Genomic DNA, 22,091 nt, shown 5'->3' with positions numbered 1-22,091 from the left:
ATTTAAAACAGAGCATTAGGACTTGCTCTGGAATCTGTAGCACCATCATACTATATTTTCTTGATACATAATAATAATTAGTAATTTTGTGTCTCTAAGCAGGGGCCATCAAATATTTATAACTGAATAGTATCCTTGTTGGTTAGCACATGAAGTAATAACAAAAATGTTACTAAAAAAAGATGTTTGTAGCATCTTGGCGTATGTATGTAGTGTCTTTGATAGCACACTGTTACATATGCTCAATATCTGTTCTAACGAACAGTCTTAGGGATTTGTGTTTGCAATTTGCCAGGTACTTTTGAGTTGTTGTTTTTCCATCTTGTCCTTTTGCTAAATGTCATGACAGTGTGAATCTTAGCCTCTCTGTAATTTTGAAGGAAAATAGAAGTTGTATTATCATTTCTGTCTATGAAATTTATTTCTGAAGTGAATGCCATACATATTTCTGAAATGAATGCCAAATGTATTTTCTAGAAGTGAGTGCCATTGAAAGCCAAGGCAGGCAATTTATACTGTGCATAATAATGATATTAATTTTTATGGTGTGTATAAGTTACATTTTGATTAGTTTTTTGCATGATTAAAAATTTGCAAAGCCTTTATGGCCCCCAGGAGCCTACCTGTAATAAACAGCTCTCACCTTCCAAACCATAAAACAGGTCTGCAGTACTTGAACATTAGAGCTAATTGCCTTGCTACATCAAAGGGAGCACCACAAGACTGAGAAAAATCACAGAAGGGGGGTGGGGAGCAGGGGGCAGTTTCACCTCTAAAGGTTATGTGTTTGCGGCTTGGTGGAGCCCTGTAAAGTTATGGCCTCAGAACTGCTGTTTGCGATTAAGTTGATGGGGAAAGTCTATCCTGCAATCTCTCCCTGCTGCTGACACAGAGTCTTTGTTCACATTCAGATTTCTCAAACTGTTGCCAGGGTCAGGCTGAGGTCAGACACCACGATGATGTATAGGAGAACATGTCTGGGAATTTCTCTCACACTTAAAACACATACCAGAAAAACAGGAGTGCACCCTGCAAAAATTGTCTGATGAGACCCAGATGATGCTGTAGCTTTTCTTTTAGTACCTTCATAATTTTCTTTCTCTTTGCCTGACCCACAATGTTTTATTAATGTGTGCCACGATAGCCCTTACAATTTTATGTCCCCTCAAGATAAGGACACTCAGTAGCACTTTGACACTTCATTTTCCAGCCCAGGGGGATTGGGCCAGTAAATCTAGTAAAAGAAGCAATGCATCCGTTCCCAAGGATGAGTCAAAAAGGGATTGCCATCGGCTCTGTGAGGCCAGAGGGTCTGACACAGGATAAGAGCCTCGTGTGTGCGCTTGGCATTAACACAGCCCGAGCCAGGCATGATCACAGGCTCGCAGCATCCTGAACTGCGCTCCCCCACCACCCTGACAAACACAGCCCCGCTTCCAGCTGTGACAGGGTTGTCTACCATGTTTGATTAGCTATCATCGCGGGAGGGGGCAGGGGACTGCAGGGGGGAGAGCGTGAAAACAGCACGAGGGGGGAGGTCCATTCTGATGGAAATTTTTTTTTATATATGCCATTATCTTTAAAAGTGGGGACCATCTTTCTCCCTGTATTGTTCCAAAAAGTGGACACGCATGCTTAGTTCTACCCTATTGTATTTCGATGTCAATGCAAATCACATTGGATTTGTTTTCTTTTCTTCTTTTTTTTCTTCTTTTTTTTTTTTTTTTTGGTTTGGTTTCCAAAAATGCAGCTGTGATTTTCGCTCCCAGTTTACAAAAGGTTTTGCAAAGAGTTGAGTGAATTGGATAGGTTTGCCACATTGATCTGAGGGTTGTTTGCCTAGGCATACAGTTTCAGTGCATGGCTGGCAAGTAAGGCACTAAGCAGCAATTTTTTTTGTGCTCAGCTGCTACATATGACAGAGGATATTTCATTCGGCTGTCAGAATGTTATTAATAAAACATGGGGTGCGAAGAGGGCCACTATTTCCCCTTTCAATCACTATAGCATTTACAATGAAAATTTTATGCAGTGTGTAATTTTCAGTTAATGCTTGACACTTAAAATGTCGGTAGCTGCATTTTGTATGGTTCCTGAAGGGTTAATTGTATCATGTTCCCTGCATAAAAGCTCTGCTTATCAAAAGTGAATAGAAGAGTGTATGCAAATGTGTGTCTGTGACCTTTTGCCTTTCCAGGGTTAATTTATATGGTCATTAAAGATTTTATGAAATCGAGCAGCCTGGTGCTTCGAATCCCATTTTACCTTCACCTTCTAATTTATATAATTCCTACCTGAACTGGGAAATATGATTTTTATTTTTTGTGTGAATGTGTGTGCAGCAATGAAAACAGCATGCTGTGCTGTAGGGAGTTGCAAGTCTGGTTATCTGGCATTACTCAGATTGCTAAAAATTCATTAAAATGTGACATCAGCACAGTGAGAGACAAATGATCACAGGATGAAAAGGAACAGTGGGCCTTTCACGGATTAGTGCTACACAGCCCCAGCATAGAAGCTAACTGCATAAACAGATTAATCCACCAGTAGCAGCATAGCTAAGATTTACCGAATAATTAAATAGGCTTGAGTTACTGTGAAGATTTCCATGTAATCTAGCTGGTGTGAACACGTAAGTGAGGTGTGGGTAATGCTGCTTCCTCAGAAGCCATATACCAAGTTGCATCATTTATCCTGAATGGCTCCCCCTGGAGACAAAATTCAAGACTTCTCCCACAAAGCCAGAGGTTTATATTTAATACAGTACCTAATACCTAATACTTACTTACTGCAATTAGCGGGATACTGCTGCACTAATAGGATTTATATTTGAATACTCCCCCCCCCCCCTTTTTTTTTTCTTTTTTGGCTCCAAGATGCATTTTTACACGTGCTTGCTTTTGTTCCAGCCTGTGCAGTGTGTATGTGCATGCATGTGCGTGTATTTTAACACATATCATTTCTATCAAAAGAATATGAAATGACAGGCTTTAAATCTGTCACACTGGTGGAAAATGGGTACTCAGTAAAGACACAGTCAGATTTCATAGATTCTGAAATGTTGCAAATTATTTGTAATTAATGTCCAAATCCTTTCAAGTGCTCTTTGCTCCCTTTTCTTTCCTTCACTCCTCTTTCCTCTTGTCTGCTACCCTCTGTTAGTGCTGTTCCTATTAGAATACATATTTTGAAACTGCTGTTAAGTGTTCACTGAGATTATTTTCTAAGATATTTTCTGTGCTTATCTACAGAAGAACAAGGTGAAGATACAGAAGGGACTGCTAAAAGTACATCACTGGCTGTTGCTGATGATAAAGACTCAAGTGAGAGAGACAATAGTGAAGGCAAAAAATCTAGTAAAGACTCTGGTAAGATGCTAAAATTTTGTTTTCCTCCTTTTTTAACTTATGAAATGCTCTTTCATTTCAAACTGTCTGGACAATCCCACTACTATTCATTGCATGTGCATTTTACATGTGATTTCTATCAGTAGCCTCCCATTGACCTATTTTTAATCATAACCATCTGACAGGGTAGATGCGGATAAGTTGAAGAATATTACAGAACGACCAGTGAGATTATTTTTTAATCAAATCAGTTTGTGTGCTTGTAATTTTTTAAGCGCCTTTCATTAATCTTAGCTGTACTTGTGATTTCTCTGATGGCATATTAATTTTTCATAAGCATAGGATTAGGTACCACTTGAATTTTTTGTTCAATCAGGTTTTGCCCCCCTTTTAACCCAAAGAATGTGGGGCTTTTTGTTATTATTATGTTTTGCTTTTGCTCTCTGATCACGTACTCCCAAGAATCTGGCCTCTTCCTGGGCATTTATTTGAGGCATTTTGAAAAAAATACACAAAATTCAGCGAAAAAGTTTACAGATGATTCAGCCTAAGACAGAGGAAATATCATTGAAAACGGATTATGGTTTGGGTAATTTTGATCTCCTGGAATAGACAAAGCCCAGTAATGAAAGCTACTGTCTTTGAAAATAAAACCCCTATGTCATGACATTTACTTGTGCACAAACAAACCCAGGGCCAGCATCTGGTGTAGATACCCAAGGCTTTTTTTGTGTTTGATTTGGCAAATATGTGACTTCATCCATGCTTTTTTATGTATGAGATGGAAATCTATGGTCACAGTGAACATTACATTGGCTACTTTGCCGCACGCTATACCTATTTACATTATGTTGGATTCACTGAAGCAGAAGAAGTGCTGAAACAGGTTGAAGACTATTAGTTTCAGGTAGTCATATATCTTTTCCTTGTATGTCAATGACAGCAGCATACAAAGGAGGTATTCTCTGTAAAGACATATAGTTGTAGAGAAAATACCATTTTATGTCTGAGTTTCTTCACATCCAAATTCTCTCATCCTGTAATTTGCTCTTTACATATGAAACAGTTTTGGATTTGTTAAAAGAAAAAAATATAGAGATGGCCCTTGCTATGCTGAATCAATTCAGAAGACTGACTTAAAGATTAAAGCTTTCTTTAAGTTTGCTTGTTGACATGCTAAGGTCAGTACCCATCACAGTTTACAACCGCAGCTGCTCTTCAGTTGCTTTATTTTTTAAGATCAAGAGACTGAAGAAAGGCTGATGATGACAAGAATGATGTTGAGCAAGAAATTGTGTTGTGGTTTAAAATATATATCCCCCTTGGCTGGCTGTCTGACTTGGGAAAAACTGGAGTGCAGTAAAGCCGTGCTCCCAGACAGGCATAGGTCCTCCCGAGCAGTCTCATCAGTGGCTGTCCTGGACACTCACCAGGAGAGGGGTGACAGCCATCAGCAGCCTGCATATCCTACCATACTCTGTCTAGAAGACACTGCGAACTGCTTCAGGGAGTTTATCAGTCCTCTCTTTTTCTTAGGGAAGTCCATTTATAGTTGTTCAAGACAGAATATGGTATTAAAGCTTCAGAAAAAAAAAAGATGGACTCTAGAAAAAAATACTGAAGGGCAATTCTCAAAATTCCATCAGGATTAGCCGCTCATAAGGGCCAGGTTTAATTAGGACAAACCTATATCCAGATGCCTACTGGGTGCAGTACAAAAACCCAATATAATTGTTCTGCATTCCCATGCCAGCAATTACAGAAATAACTTTGCAGTAAGATTCATATAAAAACAAGAGTTAAAATACATGATTGCTTTTGTGCTTTGAAGAAAATAGTTTTTGCTGTAAAATCCTAAATCTTTTAGAAACTTTTATTTTCCTAATCTAAATTAATTCTGCATATGTAACATTCAGATCATCATCTTAATTTTCACTCAGCTGACAAGTATTTCTAATGACTGCATAACTGCTTATGTATAATTGAATATTAATTTGGGCTTTCTCATGAATTGAGTGTTGCAAGTCTTGCCAAAGAAATTTCAGGAAAACCAATAAATTAATCACAATACTAACAAGTTAGACAGGAAAGTGGTGTGACCCCTCTTTAGCATAGAATCCATTAGACAAGAAAGGATTAACATGTATTTAGTAACAATATGTTTGTGTAAGCTGTTGTGCTGTATTGCTTACCTTATCTCAAGGAGTAGAGCTTTCAAAATGAGACTTGGCAATATGCAAGTTATATTTGTTGAATATTCATTCAGAATAGAAAAGCCTACTAATGCCTCTTTTATATTGTCATTTAAATCTAGTGCCACTTTAGATTCATTATAATCCAAATTACAGCTCTATGCAGTGCAAGAATTAATATGGAATTTATCCAGATTAATACATTTGCATTGAAAATGTAATATGTCTATGCCATGGCTAAGGGGAGCACTTTTTAATAAGGTAGTAAACATGAGGAAGGATGGAAATTAACCTTCGTTATTGCAATGAAAATTATCCTTTCATTCTACTCTAATTAGAAAGAATACCAGTAATTATAATTTTAGAATTATTTTGAGACTGAATAACATCATCTGATGTGTCAGAAGTCTTAAATTATGCAATCTTTATCAAAAACATAGGTTCATAAATGGGAAAACAGCATTTTGATTACGGCTTTTCTGGGATTTTTTTTTTCTACTGGTATATGTATTTTATTAACTTTCTTCTTCTTGCTTGTCACACAAACAAATGTTATGAAGGTGATGACATCTGAATTGCAGTGAATTATATCATTTCTATATTACCAATCTTACACAAGTTAAATAATTCTGTAACTGACAGGCAATCATTGACTAGTCTATTTCATGACACTTATTTATAATTAAACTTAGTTTTTGAGATAAATTTATTGAAAGTACATTTTTCATGTAAAATAATGCCATGTATTTTATATTATAAAATGAATTACAGTTGTGTTTCACATCTGGGAAAAAAAACCCCACAAATAATGTGTCTCAAGTATAAAAAGTGCACATTTAAAACTGGATTTAGTCTTTTCCTACAACTGTCTAGTAAGAATAGCATGCCAGTGGAACAGCTAGCTGTGAAAACAGTGCCATACAGCATGCTCAGGACCATAATGTTTTCTCTGTTCTCTCTCTCCTCCTTCAATACCCTTCCTATAAGACCATAACTTTGTTCAGCCTCGCTGCGGGAAGCTCCTTAAAACAGTGAATTCAATACAGAAAGCAGAAAATTGATATAGCAAGATGAGGCACTGAGTTGTACTAGCTGGACCATTGTGTAAGGAGCTGATTTCCTTTGTTTGTGGCACGTATACTCTGGCTTGGGGGCTTGGTCCTCTCCACGTGCTGAGGAAGTGGTGTCCTCATGCCAGAAGGAAGAATCCACTCTCCCCCTTTTTTTTCATTCTGCTGTTTATTTTTTTATTTTTTTGCAAAGCTCACTGTAAGTTATGGACTTGGTTACTTTACTACAGACCAGATGTAACTTTGGTCGTTTAAGAAGTAACAATGCTTGGGGTTGAATGAATCCAGAGCAATAACAACAGAAACAACAAAGCCTCTGTAAATTTTGACAGTTTATATAAATATAATAGTAAACATAGTAAAAAGCTATGCTTTGTTATGCATTTATTGACCCCAGCACAGTGTTTTATAACTCTATGCTTTTATTATACTAACCACAAAAGAAAATTTAACCAAAAAAACCTCCATGTTTTTACAGAAACAAGAACTATGTGTTTCCTGATTATTATAGACCCTTTGAAGTAATTAAGTTATTCCATCCTGTGGTAGAAGATGATGTGTAACATTAACCTTGTGTGTGATCAGGCGCACACAGAGTACACTCTGAGCTAAATTTCACTAGCAGTAAATACCACTGCCAAAACACAGCTAAATGTAATTTCACAAGTGAATTTTTGAGCAGAATTTGGATCTTAGTTTCTGTAGCAACCTGTTGAGAACAATCTAGCACAATGAGGGGAATCATAAGAGAAGACAGAATTGTTTTGGTTTGTTTTTTTTTTTAAACTCAGCTTCCTGTGTAAGTGTCCACTTACACACCCGAGATTCTGGTCCATTTGTCTTTAAAAAAACAGACATTTTAAAAGTGATACGTGATAAAGGTAAGAAACAGTAGTTGACTGTTAGACATTTTTGACAGTTGGAAATGAAGAGAGGTTAATAATTTGAACCTATCCTTCTAAAACCTGAGAAACAACCTTTCTCTGTTAATATAGTATGTCACTTTTTCACTTCCTATAATTCTCACCGTTAAAACATTTAAACAATGATGGTGTATAGCCAAGTAAATACAGGCCAGGGAGTACTGTATTATTATAAATCAAAGTGAATAATATAATATGCCTTATGTGATTGCATCATGTAGATTCTACCTTTAAGCTTAGTGAGTCCTTCAGGTTGTCAGCACAGCACTGATAATGCAGTCTAAATGAGGCCTCCAGGATCCATTCCTGAGAGTGTAAAAATTCTTTGGGGCTTCAGAAAGTGGCTTGTTCAGATATTACACTGATGTTGACATACTGGTCATTAAGGTAAGGAAATATAGCAGGAATAAACTTTAATTTGATCAAGAACATGCAGAAATTAGGGGACTAAATCATACCAAAAGAAATAACTAGCAACTTAGGAGTGAAAAACAATGCGTGGGAAAATCACCGTTAAGATATGTCATAAAATATGTCTATGTTCTTTTTTTAAAAAAGACCTTTCAGAAAACGCCCCTGTATTATTCAGTTTTGAATTGCTTATTATTGTGCCATGAGGCTTCGGTAGTTACCTTGAAAACTGTTATTTTATTCCTTTTATTACAGAAAAACACAAGTATTTTCTTTGTTCATGTTTACTTTGTTGCCAAAACATCCATGACCTTATTTTTAAATTAATCCTAGGTTATTGTGCAATGAGGTGCAATTTGTTCATTTATATGAACCTTATGTGGATTGAAAAAAATCAAGATAAATCTTCATGCACAGCATACAATCAGATTACCCTTGGACTATATATTTACGTTGGGTCTGATAGCAATCAATGGTTTAGCTTCATTGCATTTCAAGATGTATTTGCACCCAGTGTCCAGTGATAGTGTCCTCACCCTGGAAATAATTTAGTTGCAAATTGACTGGAAGATGGTGAAAATTGAAAGTTAAAATTAGAAATACTCATAATAAACAGCAGAAAAAAGGTCAGATGATGCCGCACTATGATGAGATTGGAATGGTCGGTAAATGAGGTTTTGTGTTTGTCATGAGATGTATGTGACATGCCTACCGAATGCTCTTGTAATATCCAGCCTAGCAGAAGAGATTATCTGGCAAATTGACGCTGGAAAGAATTTTCTGATGACTGCGAAATTAGAATTGCACTCTTTTCTTTGATGTGTGCAAGACTGGGCCACATTACACAGTAGTTCGGGCATAATATTAAATATAGTATTTAATACCTAATAACTATCTATAGAAAACAATTACATTCTGATCACAAATGCCAGACTATAAAAAATCATAGTGTAAACACCTAAGGCAATCCCAAATGACTGATTTTTGTATATAATTAATATTAAGTTAGATCTGAAATCCTATTCTCCACAGTATTCCTTTTAAAGCCCCACTATATTTAGCTTCAGAATTGTAACCAGACAGGAGTTATCAAAACAGCATAATAATCATATTGCTCAGACAGTTTAGAAAAGAGGGTAATTAAACAGCAGCAAATTAATTATTTTGGAAACCAAGATTTTTAAGCAAAAGCTGATTTGTTTTTATGTCATACACAAACTCATATTGAGCTGCTAAAGAGGGAACTTTATTGATTAATCTTTAAAGGCAACCTAAGGTTATCTAAACAGTAGAGAAAAGTCCATTTTTAAATGTATTTATAGGGTCTCCATTAAGGACAAAAGTGGGTTTTCACCTTTGTGCTTACCAGAGTTGTTTTATTCAACTAAATTTTTTTTCTCAGAACTTTAAAAAAAAAAGATTCTTAAAGACAATACAGATCTTTGGAATCACAGCCTTTTTGTAGCTCAGGATATTTTGAAGTTTAAACCATTTCTTAAAAATTGTGTTTTCGGAACAGGAATAGTCACGCCAGAGAAGGAACCAAAAGCAAACACTGTGGTAGGGGCACAACAGGTTCTTCTGGCAAAAGAAGAGGATGGTGCATCTAAAAAATCAAAGCCTCCAGAGGACAATAAATTTTGTCATGAACAGGTAAAAGAAAATGTTACAGTTTAATTGCATTCTAGAACTCTTTCAAATGACTCAAGAATGAAATGGAGATGATATGCTGTTAAAATAGCAATATCAGAAAGTTATAAAAAGCACACTGACTAATAGCCTGCATCTTAATTTGGCTTTTTTTTTTTCAGTTCTATCAGTGTCCATATTGTAACTACAATAGCAGGGACCCAAACCGTATCCAGATGCATGTCCTGTCACAACATTCAATGCAACCAGTTATCTGCTGTCCCCTCTGCCAGGATGTCCTCAGCAACAAAATGCATCTCCAACTTCATTTGACCCATTTGCACAGTGTGTCCCCTGACTGTGTGGAGAAACTGCTCATGACAGTAAGTGTTCCAAGTGTTCTATCACACATGCTATAGAAATGTACTTGGGCCTCTGGCAATGTATTTTTTGTGACATAGTATTCAGGTAGCTTGAGGGGGGACTGGGTCAGGACTCTTAGGTTCTGTTGCCAGCTCACACAGTGACTGATGTCCCTTGGGAAAATGACTGAAGGTGGATTTCAAAGATGAAAAACCTGCAGTTCCTCATTGACAGTAACCTTGGAAAAGTCAAGCCTGTCCATGTCTCTAAGTGCACACCTGTAAATTGTGTCTAATAATATCCAGGTCTCAGAGGTATTTGACTTCTGCTTGTAAAGAAAACGGAATTCCCTGCAGAATGTAGTTTCCAAACGTAAAAGAATTCCTGTATGTATCTGGGCTGTACTTGCATTATGTTATATGAAATATCACTAGTAATGCTAATTGAGAACACAATTATATTATTGTACAGAACGTCCTGTTTTTTACTTTCTGCCTCTGCATAAAAGACTCTTTAGCTTTTTTGTGACTAAAATGTGAATATGAAACAGAAATGCAAGTCCAGGAATAGGCAGCAGTCCAGTTAGGTGAGTTCTTTAGAATATAGAATATTTGATTTTAAATACCTGCTCTGGATCAAAAAGGGACTTGAACTGGCTTCCCGAAGACTGGGAGGAATGCTATAACCAGCAATCTCTATTTGGAGGATGAATGCCATTCCAGCCTCACCAGAAGAATCCTGTTCTTCACTGTACAGTTTGACATCATACAAACCATGTTAAAATAATAAATTTCTGTGAAAAATATTGACTGGGCATCATTCAAAACAACACTAATGACACAGTCAGGTCTATAATATATGTGTTATTACAGCATAGACTCAGTTAGAAAACAGATCTCCCAAGACACCCTGATTCTGGTCGTCATGCCATTTTAGAAGGAAATGCATTTGAAAATCTCAGGGATTGACCTTCTTAAGGATTTAGTTCTGTATCCATAGACAACTACTTCATTTATATGGTTGTGATTGTAAGCTTACAACCCCATTTCCAAGTAAAGCAGCAAAATAAGAAGAAAGCATTGAAAGAGCACTTTCCTGAAGCTCTGGGGTTCCTTGTGCAAAGATGAACAAATACAAAATTGGGGATTCTTCTTTTCTTTTCCTTGGACTTCTACTAAGTATAGCTCTGTCAAACCACTTTGGCCCACCACAAGGAAAATGCAGTAGAAATTTAACTTTCCCAGACCCTTTTAGGAAACTGGAAAAGTATGAACCTCCCCTCTTCCCCATTGAGCAATATAAGCTTTCTTCTCAAGTTCTTCACGATTCCCTCTATGTTGATAATGGGGCAGCTTTGAAATCTCTCCTCTCTAAGTGCTGAGGAGTTATCTCACTGTTTCTGAGAGGAAAAAAAAAAAAAAAGAGTGAGAAACAGTTTCAAAATAATCTGCATCATTTAAACTGTTGTAGTTGCTAAGACATATATGACCATATCTGAATTCTCTGATGACAAAATAAATACCATTTATAGCATATTTTTCATCTCTGGGACGTTTAGAGTCTACATCACCTTTTTTTTAAAGTCCCTCTCTCCCAGATAGAATCACTAGTCCTCTGAGAGAACACTATTAATTCCATGTTTAAATTACAATACTAAACCCAGAGCTTCTTAAAATATAACTAGAATATATTTTCCAATAGGCAATTGATATGCATACATACATGCATATATATAATTTTTGTATATTTTAATAAGTGTTTGAAATATGTTTTAACTGTTAAAGAGGAACAAAACATGTTTCTACTCATATATAGTAATGTATGTAGCTTCCACTATCATACTAATTTACTACTCAAAATTATCTCACATGAATATTCTTGTTGCCTCTGTATGAAGTGAGGAAATGCTATCCTTATGTTAGAGATGAGGAGCTACAGCACAATCTGAACTGATTTACCCAAGGTTATTTAGACAGAATCTGGCAGTGCAGGAATTTGAAACCAGACCTGCTAAGTCTTAGTTTGAACCCCTAGACAATTCATTATTTCAGGTATGAATATGCTTTAAAGATCTAAGCAAAAGGAAAACATGAACTGTTGAGCAAATGTTCATGTTGACTTAATTATCAGACACATAGAAGTACATGCTTCAAAGATTTCTGCCTATAATTTAAAAGCACAACAGGTAAAGCTGTCCGAAGAAGATACATAGGCAATTGGAGAGAAGAAAATAAAAATCTAATTCTAATTGGAAGTAAGTTACTATTTCTGTATAGAAATAAACTTACAAATTTCTTTCAAAGATCATGGAAGGTCCAGCATTTGTTTAAAAAAATGATACAGGTGAAGCAGAGTAGGAATGCCCTCGGTCAAGAACTGGTTGGTGACAATATCTCAACATGATCTCTCTGTCTTTGGAGAATGTCTGAGCACAATTCCCCTGATAAATCTGAACAACCTGACATAGCTGAAACCTTCTTAGTGCTGACACTGAGACCAATGGAGTATTGAGTGCATGGAGTTCTATAGCATCACCTTATTATGGATTATTTTGAGTAGATTGTCCACCAAAGGACACCAGATGCTCTGGATTTGTAGTTTGTCAGAAATAATTTTCAAGGACTGAATCGTGTTCTTCATTTGGTACTAGCAGTCTTTGATCCAGATATGGTGGATCTTTTGAATTATTCAATAGTGCTGTATAGTATAAAATAGAGGGACTTTTCCTGTAATAATACTGTGTTCTTGGTTTTCAAAGGTTCCTGTACCAGATGTCATGATGCCCAATAGTATGTTATTGCCAGCAGCTGCATCAGAGAAATCTGAACGTGACACACCTGCAACTATTACAGCTGAAGGATCTGGGAAGTATCCAGGTATGCAAGAAAGAAACCCAGACATATAAAAGCTACCTGTGGGCAATTTAGAAATAAACCACTTGTTTCTTTCTTAGTAAAGTGAATCCTTTGTGGCTTGCATATAACTACAAGAGATAAAAAGAGAAAAATAACAAGGGGCCTGTATTTGGCTGACTGCACCCATGCAGAACTACTAGGATACACTTGTATGCCAGACTGTTTGCTTTTGGTAGAGATAAAAACAAACAGTAGTGCCTAGCCACTTTGGAGGTAAGACCCTCCTTGTTTAGCCACCAAATAAGACCCCATCCCAAAAGACAGTGGCACTTTCACCAGCATCAATGGGGAATGTTAGGGAAGTGATTCTGCCTGCATTTCCAATAGTAGGTTTATTATCCTAGACACTTATTGTATTCTGTGCTGGGAAAGTACTTTGCTACCTCCCATAGCATGCTTCTCTCTCTCTCCTCAGACCACTTTCCTCCTCCTTTCTAATCACCTGTTCTACCTGTTTTCCCCTTTTCTACTCTCTCCTTCTTTCCTACTATTTCTTTCTTTTCTTGTTTGGTGCTCCCATTATAGCAATAAACTCCTACTTTGTGACAAAGAGAAGCCATATACCACTCCTGGGCCAACTATCACTTCCAGTCTGATGACTGTGTTTAGATTTTATTACTTTTTTTTTTTTAACATTGGTCCTGTCTGCTTTATTCTTTGGGGCAAGGATAGGTTGCCATGAATTGTGAGGTGAACACACGGCATGCCAGGTGCCACTCTTGATATATGATTAAAAAAAAACCTCAAAAAAAATACTATGTGCTATTCTCTTCTACTTGTGTAAAAGAAACTTCACTTTCTTTAACTAGGTGAAAATCCTGTGGATGAGAAAAGTACCCCTGGGACTGATGAATCAAAAACTGGAATGGAAATTAAGACTGAGGAACAGAAGCCACCTAAGGAATCTACTGAAACACCAGATTGGAATAAGAGCAGCAATAAAGATATGAAGATTGCTGATTCAATGACGGATCAGCTAAATGAACAGCAGAAGAAGCAACAGCTCTCTGTTTCTGACCGTCATGTCTATAAGTATCGTTGTAACCATTGTAGTTTGGCTTTTAAGACTATGCAGAAGCTTCAGATACATTCCCAGTATCATGCTATTCGGGCAGCTACCATGTGTAGCCTTTGCCAACGTAGCTTCCGTACATTCCAGGCTTTAAAAAAACACTTGGAAGCAGGCCACCCTGAACTCAATGAAGCTGAACTTCAGCAGCTGTGTGCATCTTTACCTGTCAATGGTGAACTCTGGGCAGAAAGTGAAAGTATGGCACAAGACGATCATGCACTAGAACAAGAAATAGAAAGAGATTATGAAATTGACCAGGAAGGTAAAGCAAGTCCTGTAGGAAGCGATAGTAGCTCTATTCCAGATGAAATGGGTTCAGAACCAAAGCGGACCTTACCTTTTAGAAAAGGGCCAAATTTTACTATGGAAAAATTTCTAGATCCATCTCGCCCATACAAATGTACAGTGTGTAAAGAGTCTTTCACCCAAAAGAACATTCTTTTGGTCCACTATAACTCAGTGTCCCATCTACATAAACTCAAGAAGGTTTTGCAAGAAGCATCAAGTCCTGTCCCTCAAGAAACCAACAGCAACACTGACAACAAACCCTACAAATGCAGCATTTGTAATGTTGCGTATAGCCAAAGCTCTACATTGGAAATCCATATGAGGTCTGTGCTTCATCAGACAAAGGCAAGGGCTGCAAAATTAGAACCGAGTGGTAATAATATAAGTAGCGGAAATAGTGTAGCAGGGAATGTTAATAGCCCCAGCCAAGGAATGTTAGAATCTATGAGCTTACCAGCAGTTAACAGCAAAGAAACACATATAGATGCCAAAGAATTAAATAAAAAGCAAGCTTCTGAATTAATTTCTGCTCAGCCTACACATCACCCACCCCAGTCACCAGCACAACTTCAAATGCAACTACAGCATGAACTGCAACAGCAAGCTGCATTCTTTCAACCACAATTTCTAAATCCAGCTTTTTTGCCTCACTTTCCTATGACGCCAGAAGCACTCTTGCAATTTCAGCAGCCTCAGTTCCTTTTCCCATTCTATATACCTGGGACAGAATTTAGCTTGAGCCCAGATCTGGGTTTGCCAGGTTCTGCCACATTTGGTATGCCTGGAATGGCTGGTATGACAGGATCACTGCTAGAAGATTTGAAGCAGCAGATACAAACTCAGCATCATGTTGGCCAAACCCAGCTACAGATACTGCAGCAACAAGCACAACAGTATCAATCCACCCAACCCCAACTTCAGTCCCAAAAGCAGCAGCAGCAAAGTAGCAAGCTGATGAAAGCAGAGCAAACTACCTTAGTGAGCACAGACTGCCAGCTTATAAAGGATATGCCATCATATAAGGAGTCAGAAGAGCTTTCTGAGAAACAAGAGAAGCCAAAGCAAGAGTCTACAAGTGAGAACGAAGGACTAAAAGAAAGCAAAGACATGAAGAAGCCAAAATCCTCAGAACCAGCAATCCCACCACCCAGAATAGCTTCTGGAGCAAGGGGGAATGCAGCCAAGGCTTTGTTGGAGAACTTTGGGTTTGAGCTAGTTATCCAATACAATGAGAACAGACAAAAAGTGCAGAAAAAAGGTAAGACTGGGGAAGGTGAAAATACAGACAAACTGGAATGTGGAATTTGCAGTAAGCTCTTTTCCAACGTTCTTATTCTGAAGAGTCATCAAGAACATGTGCATGGACAGTTTTTTCCATATGGAGCACTAGAAAAGTTTGCCCGACAGTACAGGGAGGCATACGACAAGCTTTATCCAATTTCTCCATCTTCTCCAGAAACACCACCGCCTCCACCACCGCCACCTCCACCCCCTCCACCTCCTCCTCCTCCAACTCCTTCTCAGCCTTCTTCAGCTGCAGCTGGAAAAATTCAAAACGCAACTCCGACGCCTTTGCAAGCTCCACCACCCACCCCACCACCACCACCTCCTCCACCACCACCACCTCCTCCTCCACCCCCGCCACCATCAGCCCCACCACAAGTTCAGCTTCCCGTTTCACTTGATCTCCCACTTTTTCCTCCAATTATGATGCAGCCAGTGCAGCATCCTGCATTGCCTCCTCAGCTTGCCCTGCAGTTGCCACCAATGGATACTTTATCTGCAGATCTTACCCAGCTTTGTCAGCAGCAGCTGGGATTAGATCCCAATTTCCTACGGCACTCTCAGTTCAAGCGTCCACGTACAAGGATCACAGATGACCAGTTAAAAATCTTGCGGGCTTATTTTGATATTAACAATTCTCCAAGTGAGGAGCAGATCCAAGAAATGGCTGAAAAATCTGGTCTTTCTCAGAAAGTTATCAAGCACTGGTTTCGTAATACGTTGTTTAAAGAACGACAGAGAAATAAAGATTCTCCATATAACTTCAGCAACCCTCCTATAACAGTATTGGAAGATATCAGAATAGATCCTCAGCCTTCAGCTGTAGAACCTTACAAGTCTGATGCATCTTTCAGCAAGAGATCATCTAGGACTCGGTTTACTGACTACCAACTTCGTGTCCTCCAAGACTTTTTTGACACAAATGCTTATCCAAAGGATGATGAAATCGAACAACTTTCAACTGTCCTGAACCTACCTACTCGTGTAATTGTCGTGTGGTTCCAAAATGCACGACAAAAAGCTCGCAAAAGTTATGAAAATCAAGCTGAAACTAAAGACAATGAGAAAAGGGAACTGACAAATGAGCGTTATATTCGAACCAGTAACATGCAGTATCAGTGTAAAAAGTGCAGTGTAGTTTTTCCCAGGATATTTGATTTGATTACACATCAGAAAAAGCAGTGTTATAAAGATGAAGATGATGATGCTCAAGATGAAAGCCAAACTGAAGATTCTATGGATGCTTCTGATCAAACAGTGTATAAGAACTGCACAGTTTCTGGCCAAAACGACTCTGCAAAAACCCTGACAGTCACAGCAGCAAGCTCTGGCTCTGGTTCTAGTACTCCTTTGGTTCCATCACCAAAACCAGAACCTGAGAAAGCTTCTCCTAAACCAGAGTCCACAGAAAAACCAAAACAAAATGAAAACATCTGTAAGCAAACTGATACAACTTCTCAAAGCGCCAAACCAGTACAGTCTACTCCAGCAACCTCTTCTGACCCTCAGCCTTCATCTTCTCAACCGCAGCAACAAAAACAATCACAGATAGTAGGGAGACCTCCTTCTGCATCACAAACCACACCTGTTCCTTCCAGTCCTTTGCCAATTTCAATGACTTCTCTACAGAACAGTCTACCTCCTCAGTTACTACAGTACCAATGTGATCAGTGTACAGTTGCCTTTCCAACTCTAGAACTTTGGCAAGAGCACCAGCACATGCATTTCCTAGCAGCCCAAAACCAATTTCTTCACTCGCAGTTTTTAGAAAGACCAATGGATATGCCCTATATGATATTTGACCCCAATAATCCTTTGATGACTGGACAGTTACTTAACAGTTCTCTTGCTCAGATGCCACCACAAACTGGCTCATCACACACAGCACACCCTGCTACAGTTGCTGGTTCCCTGAAACGAAAACTAGATGATAAAGAAGACAACAATTGTAGTGAGAAAGAGGGAGGAAACAGTGGAGAAGATCAACATCGTGATAAGCGTTTAAGAACTACAATTACTCCAGAGCAGTTGGAAATACTTTATGAAAAGTACCTACTAGATTCCAACCCCACCAGAAAGATGCTAGATCACATTGCACGTGAAGTGGGACTGAAAAAAAGGGTTGTACAAGTCTGGTTTCAGAATACAAGAGCTCGAGAAAGAAAGGGACAATTCCGTGCAGTTGGTCCAGCGCAGTCCCATAAAAGGTGTCCTTTCTGTCGAGCTCTGTTTAAAGCAAAATCAGCTTTAGAAAGTCACATTCGCTCTCGACATTGGAATGAAGGGAAACAGGCTGGTTACAGTTTGCCTCCAAGTCCTTTGATATCAAATGAAGATGGAGGAGAAAGTCCACAAAAGTACATATTTTTTGATTACCCATCACTGTCATTAGCAAAAACTGAATTATCAAGTGAAAATGAATTAGCCTCCACTGTATCGACCCCTGTTAGCAAAACTGCAGAAATGTCACCGAAGAACCTCTTAAGTCCTTCTTCTTTCAAAGCAGAGTCTAGTGAGGATATAGAGAATTTGAATGCCCCTCCTGCTGACTCTGGATATGATCAAAACAAGACTGACTTTGATGAAACTTCATCAATTAATACGGCAATTAGTGATGCCACAACAGGGGATGAGGGGAACAATGAAATGGAAAGCACGACTGGCAGTTCAGGGGATGCAAAACCTGCATCACCTCCCAAAGAACCAAAACCACTTGTGAATGACACACTGTCAAAAGCTGCAACTACACCTACAAATGAGAATACTGATGACAAATTTCTCTTTTCCCTAACAAGCCCCTCAATACATTTCAGTGAAAAAGATGGTGATCATGACCAAAGTTACTACATTACTGATGACCCTGATGATAATGCCGATCGCAGTGAAACTTCAAGCATAGCTGATCCAAGTTCACCTAACCCATTTGGAGCTAGCAATCCCTTTAAATCCAAAAACAGTGATCGGCCAGGCCACAAACGTTTCCGAACACAAATGAGTAACCTTCAGCTCAAAGTTCTCAAAGCTTGCTTTAGTGACTACCGGACTCCAACAATGCAGGAATGCGAAATGCTAGGGAATGAGATTGGCCTGCCTAAACGTGTGGTCCAGGTCTGGTTTCAGAATGCTCGGGCTAAAGAAAAGAAATTCAAAATTAACATAGGGAAGCCATTCATGATAAATCAGACTGGACCTGATGGGACAAAGCCAGAATGTTCTCTATGTGGTGTGAAGTATTCTGCGCGTTTGTCCATAAGAGATCATATCTTTTCCAAGCAACATATTACAAAAGTGAGAGAAACTGTGGGAAGTCAGCTAGATCGGGAGAAAGATTATTTAGCTCCTACAACGGTTAGACAGCTGATGGCACAGCAAGAATTGGATCGCATAAAGAAGGCTACTGATGTGCTAGGATTAACAGTACAGCAGCCAGGCATGATGGACAGCAGTTCTCTTCATGGTATCAGTTTGCCAGCAGCTTATCCAGGACTCCCTGGCCTTCCTCCTGTTCTTCTGCCTGGAATGAATGGTCCATCCTCCTTACCTGGATTTCCACAAAGTTCAAACAGTAAGTCTATCTGGGGATGATTTTCTCCTTGTATTAATTTGATCATCGTGCATAGTCACCATCCCCTTCTAAACTCATACCATGTTATGCGTTCATATTACACTTCTGAAAGTGGTCTGAATAGCTAAAATGCGCAGCTATGAGGTGTACTCAGTGCAATTCTCAATTGTAGCCTAGATAACATCTCTGATTTTGGAAAAAAAATATAAATTTGAAATCTGATTGACAGAAATGGTGTTAGTCCATATTAGGCTTCTGTTACAAAAGCAGTATAAAAATAACATTGTTAGGTTTTTTGTCTGTTTTGAAAGACACTCAGGCAAAGCTTGGATTAGAATTTTATATGTAAATTCTTTGTATGCAAATAATTAATGTCTTGATAAAACACAAAATAATAATTCCCACATTATTGATTCGTCAGGTATTTGGTCCACTCCTTAGACCACTCCAACGTGTTGTTTACTTCAGAATAAATGTTTTGTTCAGAATCTTGTTTTTCTCTTCATTGGATCAGAATGGCTTTCCTTCCACAATGGAGACTCTGGCTGAGTGCCCTCTGGCTTTTGTCAAAAAGCGATCAGCACAGAAATTGTATCTAAAGGAAATATAAAGTTGCTGCATTTCCTTCTTAATGGCATACAGTGTCCAGGTCCAAAAACTGGCTGGTTGTTGTTCATTAAAATTATAGATATGGCTTCTCCATATAACTTCTCTAAATAGCTTTGTTTAGGTTGACCTCCAGGTAAAATGGGCTCCAGAAAACTCAGGCGTTGTTTATACTACTAAATGAAATTTGCTTAAGATGATACTATTACATTATTTTACTCTCAAAAACAGTAAGTCCCCATGCAAAGTGAGTCTTGGGAATTGTTGTGGACCCATGATAGCCTCTCAGCTGTGCTCGAGGGCTGTTTAGGAGAATGTTAGTTTGGCCAGTCCAAAACAGTGCCAGTGACTATTCCTACTCTTTAATTTTACGAATGGTTTAGTTTCAGATTTTTTGAAATGTTCCTTGCTATTCTTTAACATGATAGTATCACTGCAGCCTCAGAGTCTCTAAATTATTCTGTTAATAATGCAAAAGGTATTACAAGCCAACTGGTCCATAATAATTCAATTTTAAGATTTTCTAATTTACACTAAATATCTCTACTTTGAGATAAATTTAAATCATTAGTACCGTAGCATACACAGTGCATTGCAATTGAGATGGATTTTTACCCCCTTTCATCTTGCATCTTCTTAAGGTTAATTAGCCCATTGTGGGCAAAGCCCACTGTGTAAACTAGCTAGTAGAATCTTGCTGTTAACTTTTTTCTTCTGCCATATGCTAAAGAGCCCCTACATCCCCCTTTTGTTGCCTAGCAAATCTTTGCATGCATAAATCTCCATTCCCTAATGACACATAATGGAGCAGTCATAGTGAGTGGAAAAAAAAATTAGATTATTTTAATCATTCATCGTAGAAAAACAGTAATATACTCAGATGTTCTCCAGTACGTGCTCAACACTAGTATTTTCTGCACCTAATTAACCCATTTCTATTTTCTTCTCTACCCTGCTTTGGCTGATAGTTCACGTTCATATTTGATACCGAGAATCATATAAAAAGCACCTTTTCGAAAACAGGCTTCCAAGCAAGCTTTGCTTCAGCTATAGTTTTCTAGCAGCATGTATGTTCTCATCCAGCAGGACAATTGTTTTGCATCATTCTTAGCATGAGGGATGTTCTGAAGCTAATTCCCTGATGACTCACTGTTCTATACTTTAGGTCTACATTTTGTGAATTCCACTGCAAGCATGTAATTTCTTCTCTTTCAAACCCAATCCTGAAAATACTCTTCAGAAGTCTCACTGGGATCCTGTATATTCAAATATTTACCAGCTTTTGCTGATACTTACAGGGTTGGTAACTGTATTTCCTGTGGCAGAGCCCATCCATTCCATCCTATGTGTTGTCAACGTTAGTAAGATTCTCACTTTTAAAAGAATATGCTTGCTGCTTGATAAGACAGGAACTACTGAAACTATAACAGTAAACATCGCATTTAAAATTCTCTTTTGTGTTTTTCTTTACTCATGTTAGACAGAGAATTAACCTAATTAGTTTCACTTGTTAATATAATTTTATGATGGATTTTACTTTCTGGTTCTTTCATCTAGTATTGTCTATGGATTTCCAAAAAAGTAAAAAACCCAGTTAATTTTGCAAAATACTGTTCTTTTTTTAAATGCAGTATTTGCTCTTACAACAGGTTTGAAGTGGAACACTTGAAAATAATGCTAAATCACAAAAGATAGAAATATTCAAAATACTGTTAATTTTATTTATCCTTTTTATGTAATGCTGATGCTGGACTTTTATTTGCAAAGATTATTAAATTTGTCAAAATAAGCTTCATTTCTGAATGAAAGCCACCATTAACATTATATTCAGTTATTTTATTCTAAACCATGTGTTTTTAATGTCAGCATTACTGTGTTCTAGGATGATATGTCAAAGCGTCCTCTTACCTGTGGAATATGTTTCTGTAGACAATGTAACTATACCATCTTGTGCACTTCAAATGTTGAGCAAGGTCTCAAAATTACTACTATCTTTGGTCAGCATAATTCCTAATATGGCATTATTTGGTAGAATTCTAATTCATACAGATTTTTAGTCCTGGCTTGTCTTTGTTCTTCAAGCTCCTTAATTTCCAGGTGGCTGTAGATAGAAGAGTTCACCTGCTGTTTTCAGCTGTTCTTAAAATTCATATTCTCTTCTTGCATTTGTTTTGTCTGTGATCCCTTGCAGAAAACTAGTGCTTCATCTTGCTTCTACCTATTAATACTGGTTCTATGAACCTTTTAATGTCATCATCATTACCATAGGTTCTTTGCACATCACTTAAGCCTAGGCTGCCTTGAAGATTCACTGCAGCTTTTTCCAAGAACGCATGCGTGACTGGGTAATATGTATTTAGTGGTTTTTGAAATCTTATCAAGAGGGAAATATGATTCAGTTACAATTATTTTCCTTATTATTTAAA

At 37.9% G+C, this 22,091-nt stretch overlaps 1 protein-coding gene across 1 annotated transcript in view; it reads left to right on the top strand.

The window, feature by feature from the left end:
- The window catches only part of ZFHX4 (zinc finger homeobox 4), a 149,870-nt gene that overhangs the window by 123,005 nt on the left and 4,774 nt on the right, over positions 1 to 22,091 (top strand). Inside the window, exons 5-9 of the mRNA XM_005150818.4 lie at positions 3,252 to 3,368; positions 9,463 to 9,596; positions 9,755 to 9,955; positions 12,694 to 12,811; positions 13,660 to 19,059. Coding sequence (XP_005150875.2) covers positions 3,252 to 3,368; positions 9,463 to 9,596; positions 9,755 to 9,955; positions 12,694 to 12,811; positions 13,660 to 19,059 — 5,970 coding nt within the window. The remainder of the gene's footprint in view (positions 1 to 3,251; positions 3,369 to 9,462; positions 9,597 to 9,754; positions 9,956 to 12,693; positions 12,812 to 13,659; positions 19,060 to 22,091) is intronic.

This window comes from Melopsittacus undulatus, chromosome 1, assembly GCF_012275295.1.
Source record: "Melopsittacus undulatus isolate bMelUnd1 chromosome 1, bMelUnd1.mat.Z, whole genome shotgun sequence".
In the NCBI taxonomy this organism is placed as follows: domain Eukaryota; kingdom Metazoa; phylum Chordata; class Aves; order Psittaciformes; family Psittaculidae; genus Melopsittacus; species Melopsittacus undulatus.
This window is presented reverse-complemented; position numbering and strand designations above follow the sequence as displayed.